The sequence below is a fragment of the Osmia lignaria genome, chromosome 8 (assembly GCF_051020975.1).
Source record: "Osmia lignaria lignaria isolate PbOS001 chromosome 8, iyOsmLign1, whole genome shotgun sequence".
NCBI lineage: Eukaryota > Metazoa > Arthropoda > Insecta > Hymenoptera > Megachilidae > Osmia > Osmia lignaria.
This window is the reverse complement of record NC_135039.1, coordinates 13711557-13728168: the sequence shown is the minus strand read 5'-3', so window position 1 is coordinate 13728168 and position 16612 is coordinate 13711557. Positions and strand designations below refer to the sequence as shown.

The 16612-nt window shown below is 37.0% G+C and overlaps 1 protein-coding gene across 12 annotated transcripts in view; it reads right to left on the bottom strand.

Moving 5' to 3' along the window:
- The window catches only part of heph (polypyrimidine tract-binding protein 1 heph), a 250812-nt gene that overhangs the window by 11858 nt on the left and 222342 nt on the right, over nucleotides 1–16612 (bottom strand). For 9 of the 12 annotated variants that reach the window (XM_034329312.2, XM_076689592.1, XM_034329314.2 and 6 more), the window contains 8 exons: nucleotides 12531–12582; nucleotides 10852–10910; nucleotides 7196–7424; nucleotides 5250–5467; nucleotides 3328–3361; nucleotides 2352–2444; nucleotides 1119–1335; nucleotides 896–1037 (listed from right to left, as the gene is read on the bottom strand). In XM_034329312.2, coding sequence (XP_034185203.1) covers nucleotides 896–1037; nucleotides 1119–1335; nucleotides 2352–2444; nucleotides 3328–3361; nucleotides 5250–5467; nucleotides 7196–7424; nucleotides 10852–10910; nucleotides 12531–12582 — 1044 coding nt within the window. The remainder of the gene's footprint in view (nucleotides 1–895; nucleotides 1038–1118; nucleotides 1336–2351; nucleotides 2445–3327; nucleotides 3362–5249; nucleotides 5468–7195; nucleotides 7425–10851; nucleotides 10911–12530; nucleotides 12583–16612) is intronic. The other 3 variants (XM_076689593.1, XM_034329306.2, XM_034329307.2) reach the window with 2 other exon arrangements.

Here is a 16612-nt window from a genome sequence, read left to right as displayed (position 1 = left end):
GGATTGCTGGGTCAAGGTAGAGTTTACCAAGATCTGGTGCCATGTACAGGGTGTAGAATATGCAGGAGCCCTTCTAAAAGGACCTTTAGATTGAGCATTCTAGACACCCTGTTATACCTGGGCATCCTGTATACCTAGGCTCTCGATGAAGCTAGGGTACCCTATGAACCTAGGGATCCTATGTACCTAGGACCTCCCCTAATAGGTCTAGCCTAAATGGACCATTAGGGCTAACTGTCCAGATGGTCCTACCACATCAGTCGTATGATGGCAGTAAATGCAGATTTGTCAGACGTATTACATTCTGTTATACATTGTGTTATACATAATAAATGTAACAAACAAGCATTGTTATTTTTTTCCATATAATTTAACATTACATTTAGCTGGAAACAAAATCTGAAACGATTGTTAATGGCAGAAAGGAAAATTCCATTAGCCCATAACAAAGGTAAAGCAACAATGGCGTAGCGCAGACACAAGTTTAATCAGTTATTTATAATTTTGCTCAATTGTATCACAGTCAAATAACACGGTGCCAGCTACTAAGCTAATTACAATTCTGATGAAATTTCACATCGTAAATATTGAACACGTTATACATTCGCAAGAGACCACGTCAACAATGGTTGAACATGAAACAAAATGTGAATTTCTGGCTTATTTAAATACACTAATGAATTAGTTAATTCCTTTGAATAACAAGCTATGATAATTTACGTTTAAACGTGTTTTTCAAACCTGTTTCATGAACGGAAGAATGAGATAATTGATGGAAATGTTATAGTAAAGTGAGAGAAGGGTAAATTGTGGTAAAATAAAGAGAAATTAGGTAAATTAAGGAAAATAATGCAGAACAAAGTAAAATTCCCTCGAGTTAAGTAAAAGTACTTACGATCAAAGCAGCGACAGCATCGTCCATACTAGGCATTTGTATGAGGGCCATTTTTCTATCCTTTGGGAAGAACTTGAAAGCCTTCACGGTGAAGCCATTCTTAGTAAACGCATCTCTAATTTCCTCCTCGGTTACAGTAGTTCTGAAAATATCAAACCAGAATTATTGTAATATATGTCCAAATCCAATCATCATTTGAATTAATTATTATTAGTGTACTTACGGAATATTCGACAAGTGCAAGGTAGAACTCGGAGGATATATATTCTGATAATTCTTTGAGCCTGGTTTCTTGAATCGATGAAGAGGGCTATTGGTGTAATCCTTCGTCAAACCAGCATCAGGTTGACCTTCTTTCGGCAACTGGACCGTCTGATGTTTGCTCAGCATCACCTTGATCTGCTTTCCGAATACTCTCAATTTGTCCATGTGTGTCAATGCTGTTCGAACGTAGGAACACAAACATTGTTCACGTGATTCAAATTTCAAGAATAATATTAATCTTCGAACAGAGGGGTCTGGGTCAATCGCGGATCAACCCTATACAACTGTGTACAAGAGTGCTTCGACTAAACTTAGGAACTTGAATCTTTTAATAAAGGACATGTCTAAACTATTTTATGATGAATGTAAAGTTCAATAAAATACTAAGAAAATAACGAAGTTCCAAACCAACGAAAAGACATTTTCGCTAATTACTTACAAGGAGAACTATCCAAGTGTTACGCTCACTTATTAATAAAACTTTGCCAGCTTGTAGAGCTCGTCGAGCTGAACACGCCTATACCCCGTTTTGTGGGCAGACGACTAATTGTTTAAAAGATATTAACAATTAAAGTTAGTTACTCCTTACATTCTGAAGTATGACAGACTCACACATACAATTCGCAATCTACAGATCAACAGTTCAAATCCTTCGTTCTCAACATTTTTTTCTTTAATCATAATTTGTCTCTTTTTGAATAATTCTCACCTAAAAATTATTATTCTAACAAAAAAAAAAAAAAAAAAAAAAAACAGTTGCCCGGGATTTGAACCGATGACCTTTGGATTACGAGTCCATGCGCTTAACCACGGAGCAGATACGTGATTTGTAAGTTCAGGGTTCTCGGTTCAAATCCTAAGGTTCCCAAAAAAATTTTTTTTTTCTTTTATGATAATTTTTATGTAATAGTTATTCAAAAAGAGACAAATTATCATTAAAAAAAAAAAAAAATGTCGGGAATCAAGGATTTGAACCGTGGATCTCTAGATTACGAATTGTATGTGTGAGTCTGTCATACTTCTCAATGTAAGTAGTAACTAACTTTAATTATTAATGTCTTTTAAACAATTAGTCGTCTGCCCACAAAACGGGATATAGGCGTGTTCAGCTCGACGAGCTGTTCAAGCTGGCAAAGTTTCATTAATAAGTGAGTGTAACACTTGGGTAGTTCCCCTTGTTAATGATAATTACCTAGGTGTGCTTGATGAGGTTCGGCCATCTGAATCAGTGCCGAGTCCTTCTTGTTGTAGAGAATCTTCACACGCTGTACATCCCCGTAAACGCCTACATGCACAATATGCAACACGTCATTTTAATTAGGTTCCAAAAGTTTCGAAAATTGAAAAAAATCTTTGAAAGGGATTACCGTCGAGATTGAACAGGACAATAATAATAATAATCGATCGAGATCGGGGTACGATCGGGCTAAGATTTGGGACATGCAATTAGGCGATCGGTTCAGCCACAAATAATTAATTAATTAATTAATCTTAACTACACAAGAAAAATTATAATTAATATTCCATGCAAGCAATATATTTCTTAGATTAAGGATAAAAATACTAATACTAATATTAAACTTTATTATATATATATATATATATATATCTTTTTTTAAATAAATAAGTGGTTGAATCATATCGCCCTTCAGAAATGGAGTATTACGTAAAATAAGCGAAAGCTTATGTAATATTAAGGTGTCTGGAACTGATATTAATAAAATATTAATGAAACAATTCAGAAGAGATGCTTGGAAATAGAGAACATGAGAATAAAATTTAAAAAAAAAAAAAAAATTAATAATAATAATAAAAATAAAAAATTAAAAAACGTGTCTCGCTGACGGCCAATATGATGATTATGATATCGTGGGTGAATCTGTACGAATGATAGTGATTATAAATAAAAATAAAATCGAATAGCTTCGAATCATCACGAGACATAGAAAATAATAATAAAAAAGAAAAGGAGAGTGACAATGAAAAAATAGTATTCGAAGTAGAAAATAGAGAACAGAATAAAAATTTCTTCTTCACTCTCCAGAAAACAAAATGTTCTCGCAAAAATATTGTTTCGTGTACAAGTGTCTGTGTGCCGGATAGAACGCGAGTGTAAATATAATAATTAATAATGTAATATAATTAATAATATAAATGTGGAGACGTACCAAACAGGGTAAAGAGAGCGTCAGGCGTGACCATCTACACAGAGAACAGACAGAGTCCAGTCAGTAGTCAGCGAGTATAATAGGAATCAATGTAAAAATAGTGTTGGCACGCGCACAAGTTTCACGTGTTTAATGGGTTAGGGCCAATCGCGACCCCTCCAGACATTTCAAAACGTATCCCGAATCGTCTCACCGAGTATGTTCCTCTCGAAGTGATTTCAATCATCAATATTTGATCAGAAGTGATACATAAATTCAAGTAAGACACATTTGCTTTCGAACTTAAACACATAAAACTTTATAAATTAATACAAAATCGGTTCGAACACGGTTCATTTAAATTTGACGAAGATTTTAAGAATCAAAGTGGCGAGCACGATTCAATGATGCGATTAAATTAATGCAACAGATTATTTTATAACAAAGTTTGCATTAATTTAAAGTTAATAGAGGATACAAATAGCGAAAAGGCTGGAGATGGTTTTTGCTTCGATATTTTTCTTTCAGCCATACGCGATCCACAAAAAGAAAAGACAGATAACAAAGAGAGATACAGAGAGACGTAGAGAAAGCAAAGAGGAACGTAGAAACGGGATCTTCTCGTCAATATGAATCCCTCGTTTTCTTGTTTATCTTCGCGAAGGGGTTAAAAATATGAATTAAAAAAAAAAAAAATATGTATATTTATTCAGAAAAATAGATAGATAGGAGAGTAAAACACACGATTGCTAAAGGAAAAATACACTAGGTCGGAAGCTTGTGCGCGCGGCGCAACGATAGTAGTACACATAGTTATAGTATAGTAGTGACAATAGTTGCAGCTGCGAAGTGTGACGTCGACACACAGTTTCATCGTGAGACTTCCTTCGTTTCCGGGATTATTTGAAAATTTCTCAAACCTGCCACCTGAAAAATCATCGAGCTTCCCAGTTTCTATAAATCTTCATTTCCCTCGCTCTTAAATTTTTATGATAAACCGGAAACGAAAGAGGTCTCAACGGAAGTAACGTCGTGGTAAATAACGCTACGAATTACTTAGGACAGAGGATGGTGACGTTTGGAATGATTTCTATGTGTGTTTCGAAAATATGAGGGGCAGAAGGGCAGAGGGTAAGATATAAAGGGATATTGACGTAAAACAGGGCACATACGCATTGAGAACTCGATTTTTCCCCTGTCGAATTATTATTAACTTTAACTAGCACTAAATAAATAGACATTTCGAGTATTAAAATTGTTTAAACATTCGACGAAGGAAACTCGAGTCGAGTGATGGAGAAACTGCTATAGGGTTGCCTACGTAGCACTACATTATAATCATATCGTTGTATTTGCGTGATTTTTGTTGTTTGAGTACGTACCTAAGCCAGTTTCGTGTACATAGGCAAACACTGAGAGAGATGGTAAATTTTAAACACGACAGGACAATGTTTTTTAATGCAGAAACCATTCATAGAATGTATAATAATGTATTATGGAAAATTAAAGAATGAATTTTTAACCATTTCTCTCAGGGTTAATTGAAAATTATTCTAACAGAAAGCGTACAGTTCGTCGATAATAAACAATATATTCTTTTAACATCGATTTTTCAAATATATATCGAAGGTGTGTACGCTTCAGTTTATTTTTGGAAGACTCGAAGAAAGATTTTATGGAGATTCTATAATATACTAATGAGTCTATTAAATTTATTCGTGTTAGAATAATTATAATAGGAATATCAAAAATCATAAGAGAATTTATTCCAATTTTTTCATGAGTTCTCAGGTGAGCACTCGACCCTGGAAATTTGAGACATTTAACTTAAATTAACCTAAATCCCTTAAATCTTTCTTCGTGCCTGAATTCTTCATTTCCATATGCTTAGTGCCCTCGAATAATTTCGAAAGCGTTCCCTTTTTATTTTCTAACTCACTTACCTCTTCGTTTAGGTTACTGACGAGTAACACCGCCGATGTCTGCGCGTTGGTGGGTACACGTACCCCGAGGCCAGCAGCACCCAAAGGGAAACCACCGAGTCCGGCCAATCCTCCAGCTGGTGGTACCCCGTTGTAAGGGCCCGCCAAAGGTGAAGGTAGACCGTGCATGGCCGCGAAGGGCGTGGGCAGCACACCCGGTGCCCCTGCAATGGACTCTACTTCAGGAAATTTACAAACTGTTGTTAGCACCGTTCATTCAGGCCTCCTTTTGAAATGCACAGGGTGTTCAGAAATCCGTTTATTTTTCTAACTTGAAAAAAATAATTTTAATAATTGAAATTTTATATGAAATTAAAAAAAATAAAATAAATGCTTTTAGTCTGCAGTTATTTCACCCCTATTTCTGAGCACCCTGTATAAATTGCAATGGAAGGGAGAAGAATCGATTTGCTGGAGAAGTTATAAACGAGCATACAGGGTGAATCAGTAACTCTTACCACCTAAATTATTCAAAGAACCATGTTTCACAAAATATTAATAAAGATTCCAAGACGTATCTCTCATGATTAATATTTTTATTAAGTAGAATTCAATTTGGAGAGTTTCAAATTTTGAAAGCCAGTATCGACTTTGGGGAGAGGGACGATCTTGCCCAGGGTGATAAACCAAACCCTGCAGAAAGAAAGCATGTTCATTGGTAGGGATCACACCTGGTATCGGGTTCTCTAGCCGCGATGCAATTAATTAATTTATCCGTTGGAAATAATACCGTCTGACCGCACGCAATTCGATACCGCTCGAAAATCGAGCTGAAAACAAGCGGCAAATTGGAAACGGAGGCGAAACTCGCGAAATAACAATTCATCATGAACGGTGACCGAATGGACAGAGAAACGAGTCGCTACTGCTATTAATATAATTAATTCTAATGGACTGGACAAGCGATTAATTAATTGATCGATTTTATCTGCCACGCGATCGATCGATAACGCGTTCTGTTACAATTGAAAGATCATTTCTGTTCAATTTTTAATTGAAAAAAAAAAAGAACTTTGTTAAAACTCGCTGGAAGGAAAATACAAAAGGCCGTGCAGCAGCAGTCATTTTATTAGTGATCCTTCGATCGTGAGTTAAAACAAACAAGAAAGAAAAGAACGGCTCTTAAAGGCAGCCTGTGAAAAAAGAAAAGTGGACACGCAACAGGATACGGTGAACAAACAGTTGGTAGAGGAACGCTTTAGAAAGCCGCGCCCGCGGGCTGACGCGAGCGGAATAATGGAAACACGGAATAAACCGGCCGCGGAAATCCCGGAGAATTTAATTTTCATAATGAAAAAACAGCCACGGGGCCGAGGAAATTTCAATTCGACCGGCCAACTTGCTGGCAAATTTCATTTCACGGTTATATTCACGACCGACACGCGGACTTTCTTCGATGTTCAAACCCCGTGTGTAGTTATTATTATTATTACTTGACTTCTGGAGGGGAAGGGGTTAATTAAATTTCCTCTCGATTATCATTATTACCTTCGACTTCGTTGATCAGCATGGCAAGGATATTGTTTCAAAAAACCCCAATCGCGGATCGGCATAAAATTTGGAAGAATTAGGGAAAGGGTAGGACACCCTTAATATAAAATTTTAGCTACGGGTATTAATGATAAACTAGAAAAAGAAAATCATAAGAAATGCAAAATTAAATTAAAATTGCGGCTTTCTCCATGGTCCGCCGTTTTGGGGATCTCTCCCTGGTCCGCCGTTTTTGGAATTACTCCTTCTCCCCTACAACCCTTTTAAATTTCATGTCGATCAGGGCCGTTTGATGAGAATTATATTGTTCAAAAAGGGTGAAGGATAAAAAGGGTAAATTTTTAAACGAAGCTCACATAATTCTAAAATAACTAATCTTAAAATCATGATTAGTGTCTGATGAAGTAGTAACTCACCGGGTATTCTAGCTCGAGGTTGCGAACCAGCGCCCATCAACAACTGTGGAAGAAGCTCACCCCCAAGAGCAAGGGATGCCGCGTCTAAATTTGCGTCACCGGTCGGCAAAGAGGGGTTGGTGTAGTCTCTCGACTTGTCGTTATTATATTTCACGTTCAAATTTTGCATCTTGCTGTAATCGATGCGTAACGTGCAACACGAATTGTATATATTCTGTCCCTCTAATGACTGTAACAAAGAAAACAAATAAAACATGCAATTAATTATTTGCAATTTAATTTATCCATACCACAAAAATCATAAAATTGAATAAACGAGTAATTTCGTAATTTGTGGATCTCTATTATAAAATTAATTAATTAACATTTATTGCATGATATTTTCATATATTTACTGTTGCGTTGAAATTAATGAATTATTCCGGTGGTTCGAATTACCTCGCCGTGAAACACAGATAAATTAATTACGAAAGATAATTATACATGTACTATTGTAATGTTTATAATTTAATCTATCCATAAGAAAAATTAAAAAATTAAAAAATTCTTCAATTGAGGGGTAGATTGAGTCCAATGTTAACGACCTATGAATTATTACCTAAGATTTATTACCCAGAGTTATCTGTTGCTTTAATCGAATCTTGTTCTCCATTTAATTGTAGAACCCATTTCTACCCTTGTAAATTCCACCAACATCCACCAATTACACTAATTAGATTCACTCTATCTTTCTCACCCCCTTGTACGAATCACCACAAAACACAAGATCCAACCCCAAATGGCAACCAATCTGTCCCCAGAACGATTCGACCTAAACCACATTTTACCCCCTTCGTGTTCGTTCTTCCCCCTCAAATGACATGTTAGATTGAGAATAAATTAACAAACATGTTTTCAATTTTACATTATAGTTCTTAAAATAATTATCTTTTTATTTAAAAAAAGCAATCTACCCTTCTGAAAAAATACAAACCACCCTAATAAATTCTGTAATATAAAATCAACAAGGCTGCTTGTCGAAGCGTGAGAATGGCAGGAAAACGAAATTCATCGTAGGCAATTAGCACAGAATAATTAAATCATAAGCAGTCGGTTCCACAACGAACGCCTGAAGGCGAGGAAACGCAGGGAACCGGAAAGCACGCGTACACAGGGACGATAGCCGGAAGGCTAGTCTCTCACGGTGCAACTGCATTTGATCTCCATTAATAACAACGAGTACACGCCTAATGCAGTCGTAGCCTGGAAAGACGCAGCCTAATTACATATGCACGCTCGATTCTGCATAGGTGTAGACCGAGCACGGACGTGTTTGACCCGTGTACGCACCGCTGGCCCCTGTATTGTTACAACATGCACGCGTGTACACGCATTGCTGTATCTCTCACTCCTCTGCCGGTCATATTTACACGGGCTAATGAATTTCATACATAATTACAGGTGGCCCGTGGCACGATCGACGGCCAAAGCTTACCCCTCTCTGGCAATACTACACCATGCCGGGAGAATTTCACTCCTGCTTTCGCCACATGGAAAACTAATGAGGGTAATACAGTTTCTGCACTTTCTTTGGGGTTAGGTCTTTGGCTTAGGTCCAGGTCTTTGAATTTTGCCGCATCTCTAGTGTGGCAAGATTTACCAAAGTGTACTCTAGTTACGTTGCACTTGAGTGTACAGTTGGCTTCAAAAATATAGTGAGGACGTAAAGTGAAGAGGTAGTACTAGGCTCCTTGCTTTTACCAGTGCTCTGTCCTTATTAGTGCCCTGCTGCTACTAGTACCCTACCCCCACCACTGCTCTATCCCTACTATGCAGTCCCTTGCCCCTACCCTGCCCTCAGCAATGTCCTGTCCCTACTAGTGCCCTGCTGCTACTAGTACCCTACCCTCACCACTGCTCTATCCCTACTATGCAGTCCCTTGCCCCTACCCTGCCCTCAGCAGTGTCCTGTCCCTACTAGTGCCCTGCTGCTACTAGTACCCTACCCCCACCACTGCTCTATCCCTACTATGCAGTCCCTTGCCCCTACCCTGCCCTCAGCAGTGCCCTGTCTTCACCAGTGTCCTGCCCATACTAATATTCTGCCCCACCAGTGCCCTACCTCTACTAGTACCCTGTCCCTCCCAGTTCCCAACTACATATCTGAACCCACATGTTAAAAATTCATCACAAAAGAGGGTACTCTTCTTAAAATTCCAGGGCAAAATATGAAATAATACGAAATAGTTTGAAGCATCGCACAAAAATCTCTTCAACGTTCGCTTTGTGGGCACGCGTTTCTGTGACTTTCGTTAAATTGCAAAATCGCGTTCGCCAATCCCACGGCTGAAACGATCGACAAAGGCTTTCCAACCCCGAAAACAATGGTTCGTAGCAAGAAGAAAAAAAAAAAAACAAGAATACACGTGGCATAGGATCGAAGCTGCCAAAGGAGAGGGGCGGGAGCTTTGGTAATCGAGTTTCTTGGCTCGTTTCGAGAGCGAGCGAACTCGATCACAAGCGGAAAATTCGAAATTCGAGAGTTTTATTAGCCGTGATCTTTGTCAACGACTGGAAATCACGTTTCACCACGAGCTCAGTCGAGTTTGCAATTTTCGGTTAACGTGTTAACGGAACGATCGATGCGAATGATTTCATTTTTTTATCCACTTTTGGGAAAATTTTAGAGATTTCTGAAAATCCCGTAAAACTGTTTTTAAAAATTAATTTTCAAAATCAAGATGTTTTATCAGAGTAGAGAGTAGATAAAAGTTAATTTAAAAACAGCTGGAAAAATCTCCAGCTTGTATTGGAACGAAAGATAAATCTCATTCATTACAAATTTATTCCTTTATATCACACTGTGCATACTACAGATCGGGGTGTTTTTATTCGAGCCGATAAACGAACATCGTTAAAACTTTTCCGAGAAGCTTGCGAACGAAAAACTGTCGTTAATTACCGGAAATTACGATCTAAAGCTCAGTTAGCAGCGTTCATCGACGAGAATAAACAGCGATTCGAAAGAGATTAAAAGGGAAAATTGTTGGTGTTAGGGTTTTAAGCAACAAATTTTCCGTTTGATGTGGTTTTCCCTTTGCGAAATGATCAACCGGCGTTACAAAAAAATATATTTTCTAAAGTGCACCATTCCTAAGTTCGAGAGCAAGTAAAAACCACCCCCTTGAAAATAACATTTTCCATTTCTAACCCTTTTAAAGACTCTATGTAGAAAACAGCCTTATATAGTCACCCTTGGTAATGAAAGAATTAACAATTTTTTTGTTGTAAAATAACAAAATTAAAATGAAAGAGAGTATGGCAACAGAAGGGGTGGAAAGTAGAGGTCCCAGGGTGCAGCAAGTATTTCTGCTCGTTAATAAAAAAGCGAGCAATTCCGGCGGTGAAATATACCGGGCAGCAATTAAAATTTGCATTATTCGTGCCCTGGCATCTGGACACCGTTTAATGGATGGTACGGTGTGTATTTCTGAAAATATTCCACGAAAAATTTCGATCTGTCCCGCGGGACGTCGGATAAACGGCTGCTGGATGTGCAATCTAGAGAAAGAGGACTCCATATGCGTCGTTGAAATACGAGAAACGAATGATTAAAAAAAGAAAGGAAAAGGGCTCGAGACCGGAAAAATGGAGGGAAAGCCGAAGCGGATACTCACGAGTTTAGCGGTTTGCGCTGACAGCATGTCCGCGTACTGTATTAGTGCCTGGAAAGTACCTGAAACAGAAAGGAAATAATATTAGAATTAAAAATATTCTTTGATAATTACATAGTATCTCTTGACAAAATTTTAGAATTTATTTTGGAATATTTTTCAATTATTTTTGAAACTAATCAATGTAACATTGGACCAAAAATAGTGATTAATTACAATCAATTGAAAATTGAAATTAATTTAGAAATTAATTATGTAACAATTAACCGTATTACCGTGATCTGGGATTAATGGAGAAACTGGTTATATTAGTGATATTTGATGACTAATCATATAACACTGAATCGAAATTAATGCTGAAACTAAGTAGGCGAAATGATTTAACTATTCCGCTGAAATTAGTTATGAAACCATCTCGGCACAGTTGTTTAACGATTACTTAAGCTGAATTTAAATTGCTGTTTAAAAAAGAAGGAAGAGAAAAAAAAAATATCCCAAATCGCTAAAAATAAAAATAAAAAAATAAAAATCTGTCGTCAACAAACGAGATTTATTCTTCGATTTTCGAAATTGGATGCCGCTTTCAGTGATGTTTCGCTGCGGGAAAAATTAACTAAAACTGAAATTAAATGGAAATAAAGGCAACAGCCCTATTTTCATCTTTCTCCCTCTCGATTCGTGGTAATATGTTGTGACACCGGTCAGTTTTTCTCCGCGGATGAATTTTTATTATCGCCCCTCGATTCCCCCGGTGGCGATTAAATAACGATGGAAATTGAATAACGTTGCTCCCGGCGAAAAACTTCACCCCTTCCCTGTTTTCGCATTATATCGCTAATAAAACGACCGACCATGTTTTTGTTTCATGCAGATCAAAGGCAGCATTAACGTAATATACATTCCTATCAAATTGCATTCACAAGAAATAGTAAAATATTTTTTACAGTTTGTTTTCGCTTTAATCGAATCTTAACTGAAGAAAACATATGACGCACCAGGTGCGTCGCAGCGTTATACCGTATAGAAAGCATTTGACGCACCCGGTGCGTCATCGACTTTAAACGCGTTAAGGTAAATTAATTCATTTAATTTTTCAATTTATAGATTTCCGTTCCCCTATAAACCGGTATCAATTTATATCGCGAAACGTCTACTGCTTCACCGCCCCGGTAGAAAACAAGTTCATAGAGAGAAAAAGAGGGAAAGTTGCTTTCGAGACACCCCTTTCACTGGAGTGCAACACCGAAAGTACCAACGGCGTCGCCGGGCCAGGATAGATACACTTCAAGTGTACAGTGAAGTACTAAAGTGCCCTGGCATGTCTGCCAGTAAGAGTGGCGTCTATACAGGGTGGTCCAGTAGCTATTACCTGTTGTATAGCAGAAAAACAAGGGCCACTCCGTGACGTATGAGATATAGCAATTTCAGCTCTATTTGACTCCTTCCAAGTGAGCGCAGAAAGAGGTATTTTAGAGCAGAACTATAACGTACAGTGAAATATTGGAAATATTTAATTTATGACCACCCTGTGTATGAAGCTGACACGTTCATTAATGGATACCACAGGTTCGAATAAAATTAAGAATTTAAATACTTGTATTTTTAATAATTGTTAGTGTAACATAAGTATTGCCATTTTCATTTAATAAAAAAATATGAATTATATAAAATATTTTACTTACTGTTCTTCGTGAAGGTGACAATTTTTAGGACCTTGCCAAAACGTGTGAATATCTGTAACAGAGAAAAAGATTCTAAGTTAGTATTTTGAATTTCAATAAATTTTATACTTTAATAGACACCTCTTTGGCAAAATGTTGTTAAATAAAAATCAATATCTGACAGAGTTATAATGGATTCAGCAAATGATACGCAAGTGTATAATCTTTTAATTAATTTCCATCCATAACCGAACTAAAAACGACGCAGAGAATACAGTGACTTAATTTAACGAGTTACGCTTTTTCGAGCTTGCGTTCAGTGCATTTAACTCGGGATTTTGCTGAGTAAAGCTTTTAATTACCTTAATGATGGCACAAATCTTCAATGAGTATCTCTAATTGTATAACTGATTTTTCGTTTCAAGAAAAGATCATTAAATTACTAAATACTTCACATAATACCGTTTGCATATCATTTAATAATCACTTGGTCTCATTAATTTAATTAAAGTACATTTTAATATTAATGAATAATTCACAAGACGTTTAATTACAATTTTTTTCTGTAACAATTTAAATCGAGTGTTATTCAAATATACGAGCAATCGATCATTCTTTCTCCACGTGAAATGTCCTGGCACAATGTTCAAAAATGAAGTTAATTAATTAAACACAGCACGCGTGGGTCATGCTGAGCTTTTAGTATTAATGACGATGTGAAGAGCGAGCTCGTTCATTTGGAAAGCTCGTTTATTTAGCATTCGTCGAGATTCTTCGAGTGAGGTGCGAAATATTTCTACAATGACATACTTTATTAAAAATAACCATTTTAATAAATATCATAAGTAGTCATTTGAAAGTTATAAGTATTTTGAGTTATAATATGATCAATACGTTTTTCCCCGGATGATATCATAAGAAATCAAACAGACTGAAACCTGGTCCTAGTGACATCATAAGACGCCAAGCTTAACATGTAGAATTATAATAAAATCATATCATATTTCAATTAACATAAAAATATTTAATACTTGTGTTCTACATATCAATTCACTCTTTTCAATCCCAACAAGATTTGTAATTATGAACAGGAACAATGAAATGTTTGATTCAATCGCATTTCCAGTACGTAAGATTTACACACTGGCCTCTCTAATTGAACGGAGATTAATTAAACCCAGTGGAAATATTAATTGCACCCACGCAAAGCGTGCAATATTGGATTTCATCACGGTTTTATCCCCTTAAATAAAGTGCAGAAATGAACTAGTTTTACGATGGTTATAATAAATTATTTTTGAAAAATAAAATTATTTTTTCATCGGGCAGATTTATCGTTACGTCAAGGAAAATATAAATTCTTCATTTGATGCGGCAGTGACGTGGCGATATTGAATATTCGATGAAAGCTAAAACGCGTAACACCGCTAGCATTAGCGAACAACCATCCCCCAACCCCCTCTAAATCCAACCCCCATAACAGCCCAGTCACTTGACGGGACGCGATTCCGATTCCATTCACATTTTCAGATATTTTTCGCGTTCCTCCGGTGTCATGCATTTTTATGAGATTTTATTTATTTACCAGCAGAATTACACGAATGCCTCGTTCCAGCTCGCTAATCGTTCGAAAACGATCACTGATTTTTTTTTTTTTTTTTTTATTTCTGCTGGAATAGTGTATCGAATATTTATAAGATCGCAGATTTCAAAATCAAAAACCCATTCGAAGGGCTAATTATTTAAACACTGATTTTAATTTCCCCAAACGAGCTGTACAAACAAAAACAACCCTCCGGGGGTGTGGTTGGAAATTAACCAGAAAATAAACAGGGCTGCGTAATGGTCGCATAAAGCGTCGCTAATAACAATAAAAATCGCTACTTTCCGCGTGCCGATGCTCATTACCGTTAACATTCCCGGTGTTTCCCGGAAATGGCTCGTTTTTAGGCTAATTGCAAGCTGATTCGAAGGGCGAAGAGCGTACTGTTTTTTATCGCTCGGTTTTGCCGATGCTTCCAAAAAGACGACCACCCATTAGTGTTATTGCTCGTTAATTTTCGATCTTCGATAATTAATGACGGAACGGTATGGGTGAAAAATGACCCGATGGTATAAAATGAAGCAGACAGAACAAGGTTCTGAATAAAACACAACCGTGCCTGTATTATTTAAAGTCAAATCTCGGTTAAATCTTGCAATCTGTATGCAATCTCTTCGCATCTTCTGAATTCTGTATAATTCAGAGACAGGCACAAACAAAGGCTACAATCACGGTTTCGCTCGGCGAGAATCGAAAATTCCTCTCGCAGTCGGCGCGCATATTTTATTTATGAAAATCCGACAGGCTTCTTCCGCGAATCGAGAACATTCTCGTGCCGCGATTATCGTTTCGAAATTCATTGCGGATCGTCCGGGTAAACAACGATGGAAACTCGTCGAATCACGAATAGCCGGGTTCTCTCGGGTATGGAAAAATTTCAAATCACCAGATCGAGATACACGCGTCGATGTTACATCCTGTCTACCGATATTTGTTTATCTTTTATACGGTTAAGTGATCCTCCAACTATTTTGAAACAGTCAAATGACAATATGAAACCATTAAAGTGGGTCGAGAGAATCTGCATCTTTGAAAATGAATTTATTTAAAAAATTTTTCGTTCTAAAAGTATTTAAGAAAATGAAAGTTGAATGAAAATAATATAGAATGAAAAATTAAATTAAAATTGGGCCTCCATCCAAACTAATATAAAATTGATCCACTTGATGCAGGGTCAAAATTGTTAAGAAAATTAGAAGTATCAATTTATATAGATTTTTATTTTAAAGGACCAAGTTCTGTGCTCGTAAGTTGGATTCAATCACCATGATATTCACGTCGATATTCGATCCACTAGTCTGCAGGTAGAGTTTTCAGGAACGTGGCCGCGAAAAATCCCGCGGGAAATCAAGTCGCTCAAAGGTACGTGGCGTTCGAGAAAGTGTGCACGTACCTCGAGAAATGTTCGAACGACAATGGTGTAATTTTAGCCCGACTAACCACGCGATGCGAAAAAAAAAAAGAATCTAGAAACTCTTTCCCAACTATCATTCGACGCAATTTTTGTCGATGTTCTTGCGATTCCAGTTGAAATAATCGAAGGAGGTGATTAAAATTCTGCTATCCATCTAAAGTTTACGTTTTCTAAATAGCTTTTAATTTGATTGTTCTTTACTTTTGAGGTTATACTGACGCCATATTGATTTCTATCTATAATTTGATTGGTCCACATAGTAGAGCATCAAAATGGTGTCAAATAAACTAACCTATCCTAGCATCACCTATGAGCGCCACCTATGTGCATCTCTTCGCTCATTGGACGAATTATGGGTAGAAACCAATATGGCGTCAAACTAACCTCAAATGCTCATTTTACATACCCATAACTTTTGAACGAATGGATCCCTAGAATTGAAACTTATATTTTTGAACTTTTCTCGTCAAATACTATTAGAATACATAGAAAACAGATAATAATTTTGTGTGCCCCAAAGTAAAGTTCAGTCTACATTTGCATAAATATTGACAATGTAATTACGAAGTAGCGTCCTTCTGACCCATTCATCAATAGCAGCTGAAACAGGATTATTGTTCCCAAAGGGAAGCATCATTTAATCGATTAGCAACATCAAATCATCCTTCCTCCTCGAATTCGAGTTCAATGCTGTCCGATTTCGAAGCTCGAATTCCACAGTGTCGAGCACTTAACAAACGTTATGTCAAACGTGCTCGGATTGCATCACGAGACCTAATGCTCCTTTCGCGATGCCACAATACGAATCAATCCTCATCGATATTCGACAACAGCGACAGCTCTGCTCTATATTTTGCGTATGTTTCACACTGTGTATACGTGATTTCATCAGTTACCTAGCTATCGGTTCAAAATCTTAGGGCAATTTCCATTTTCGACCCTTGTGTACCAGGAACAGCCATCGAGGCTGACCTGTTTTGAATTTTTATTCTGAAAACGTAAACCTGGAGTGGTATGGTGACATTTTTAGAATAACTCAAAGGAAATATGGAAATGGGTTCAAACTTCAATATTTCAAATTTTCAT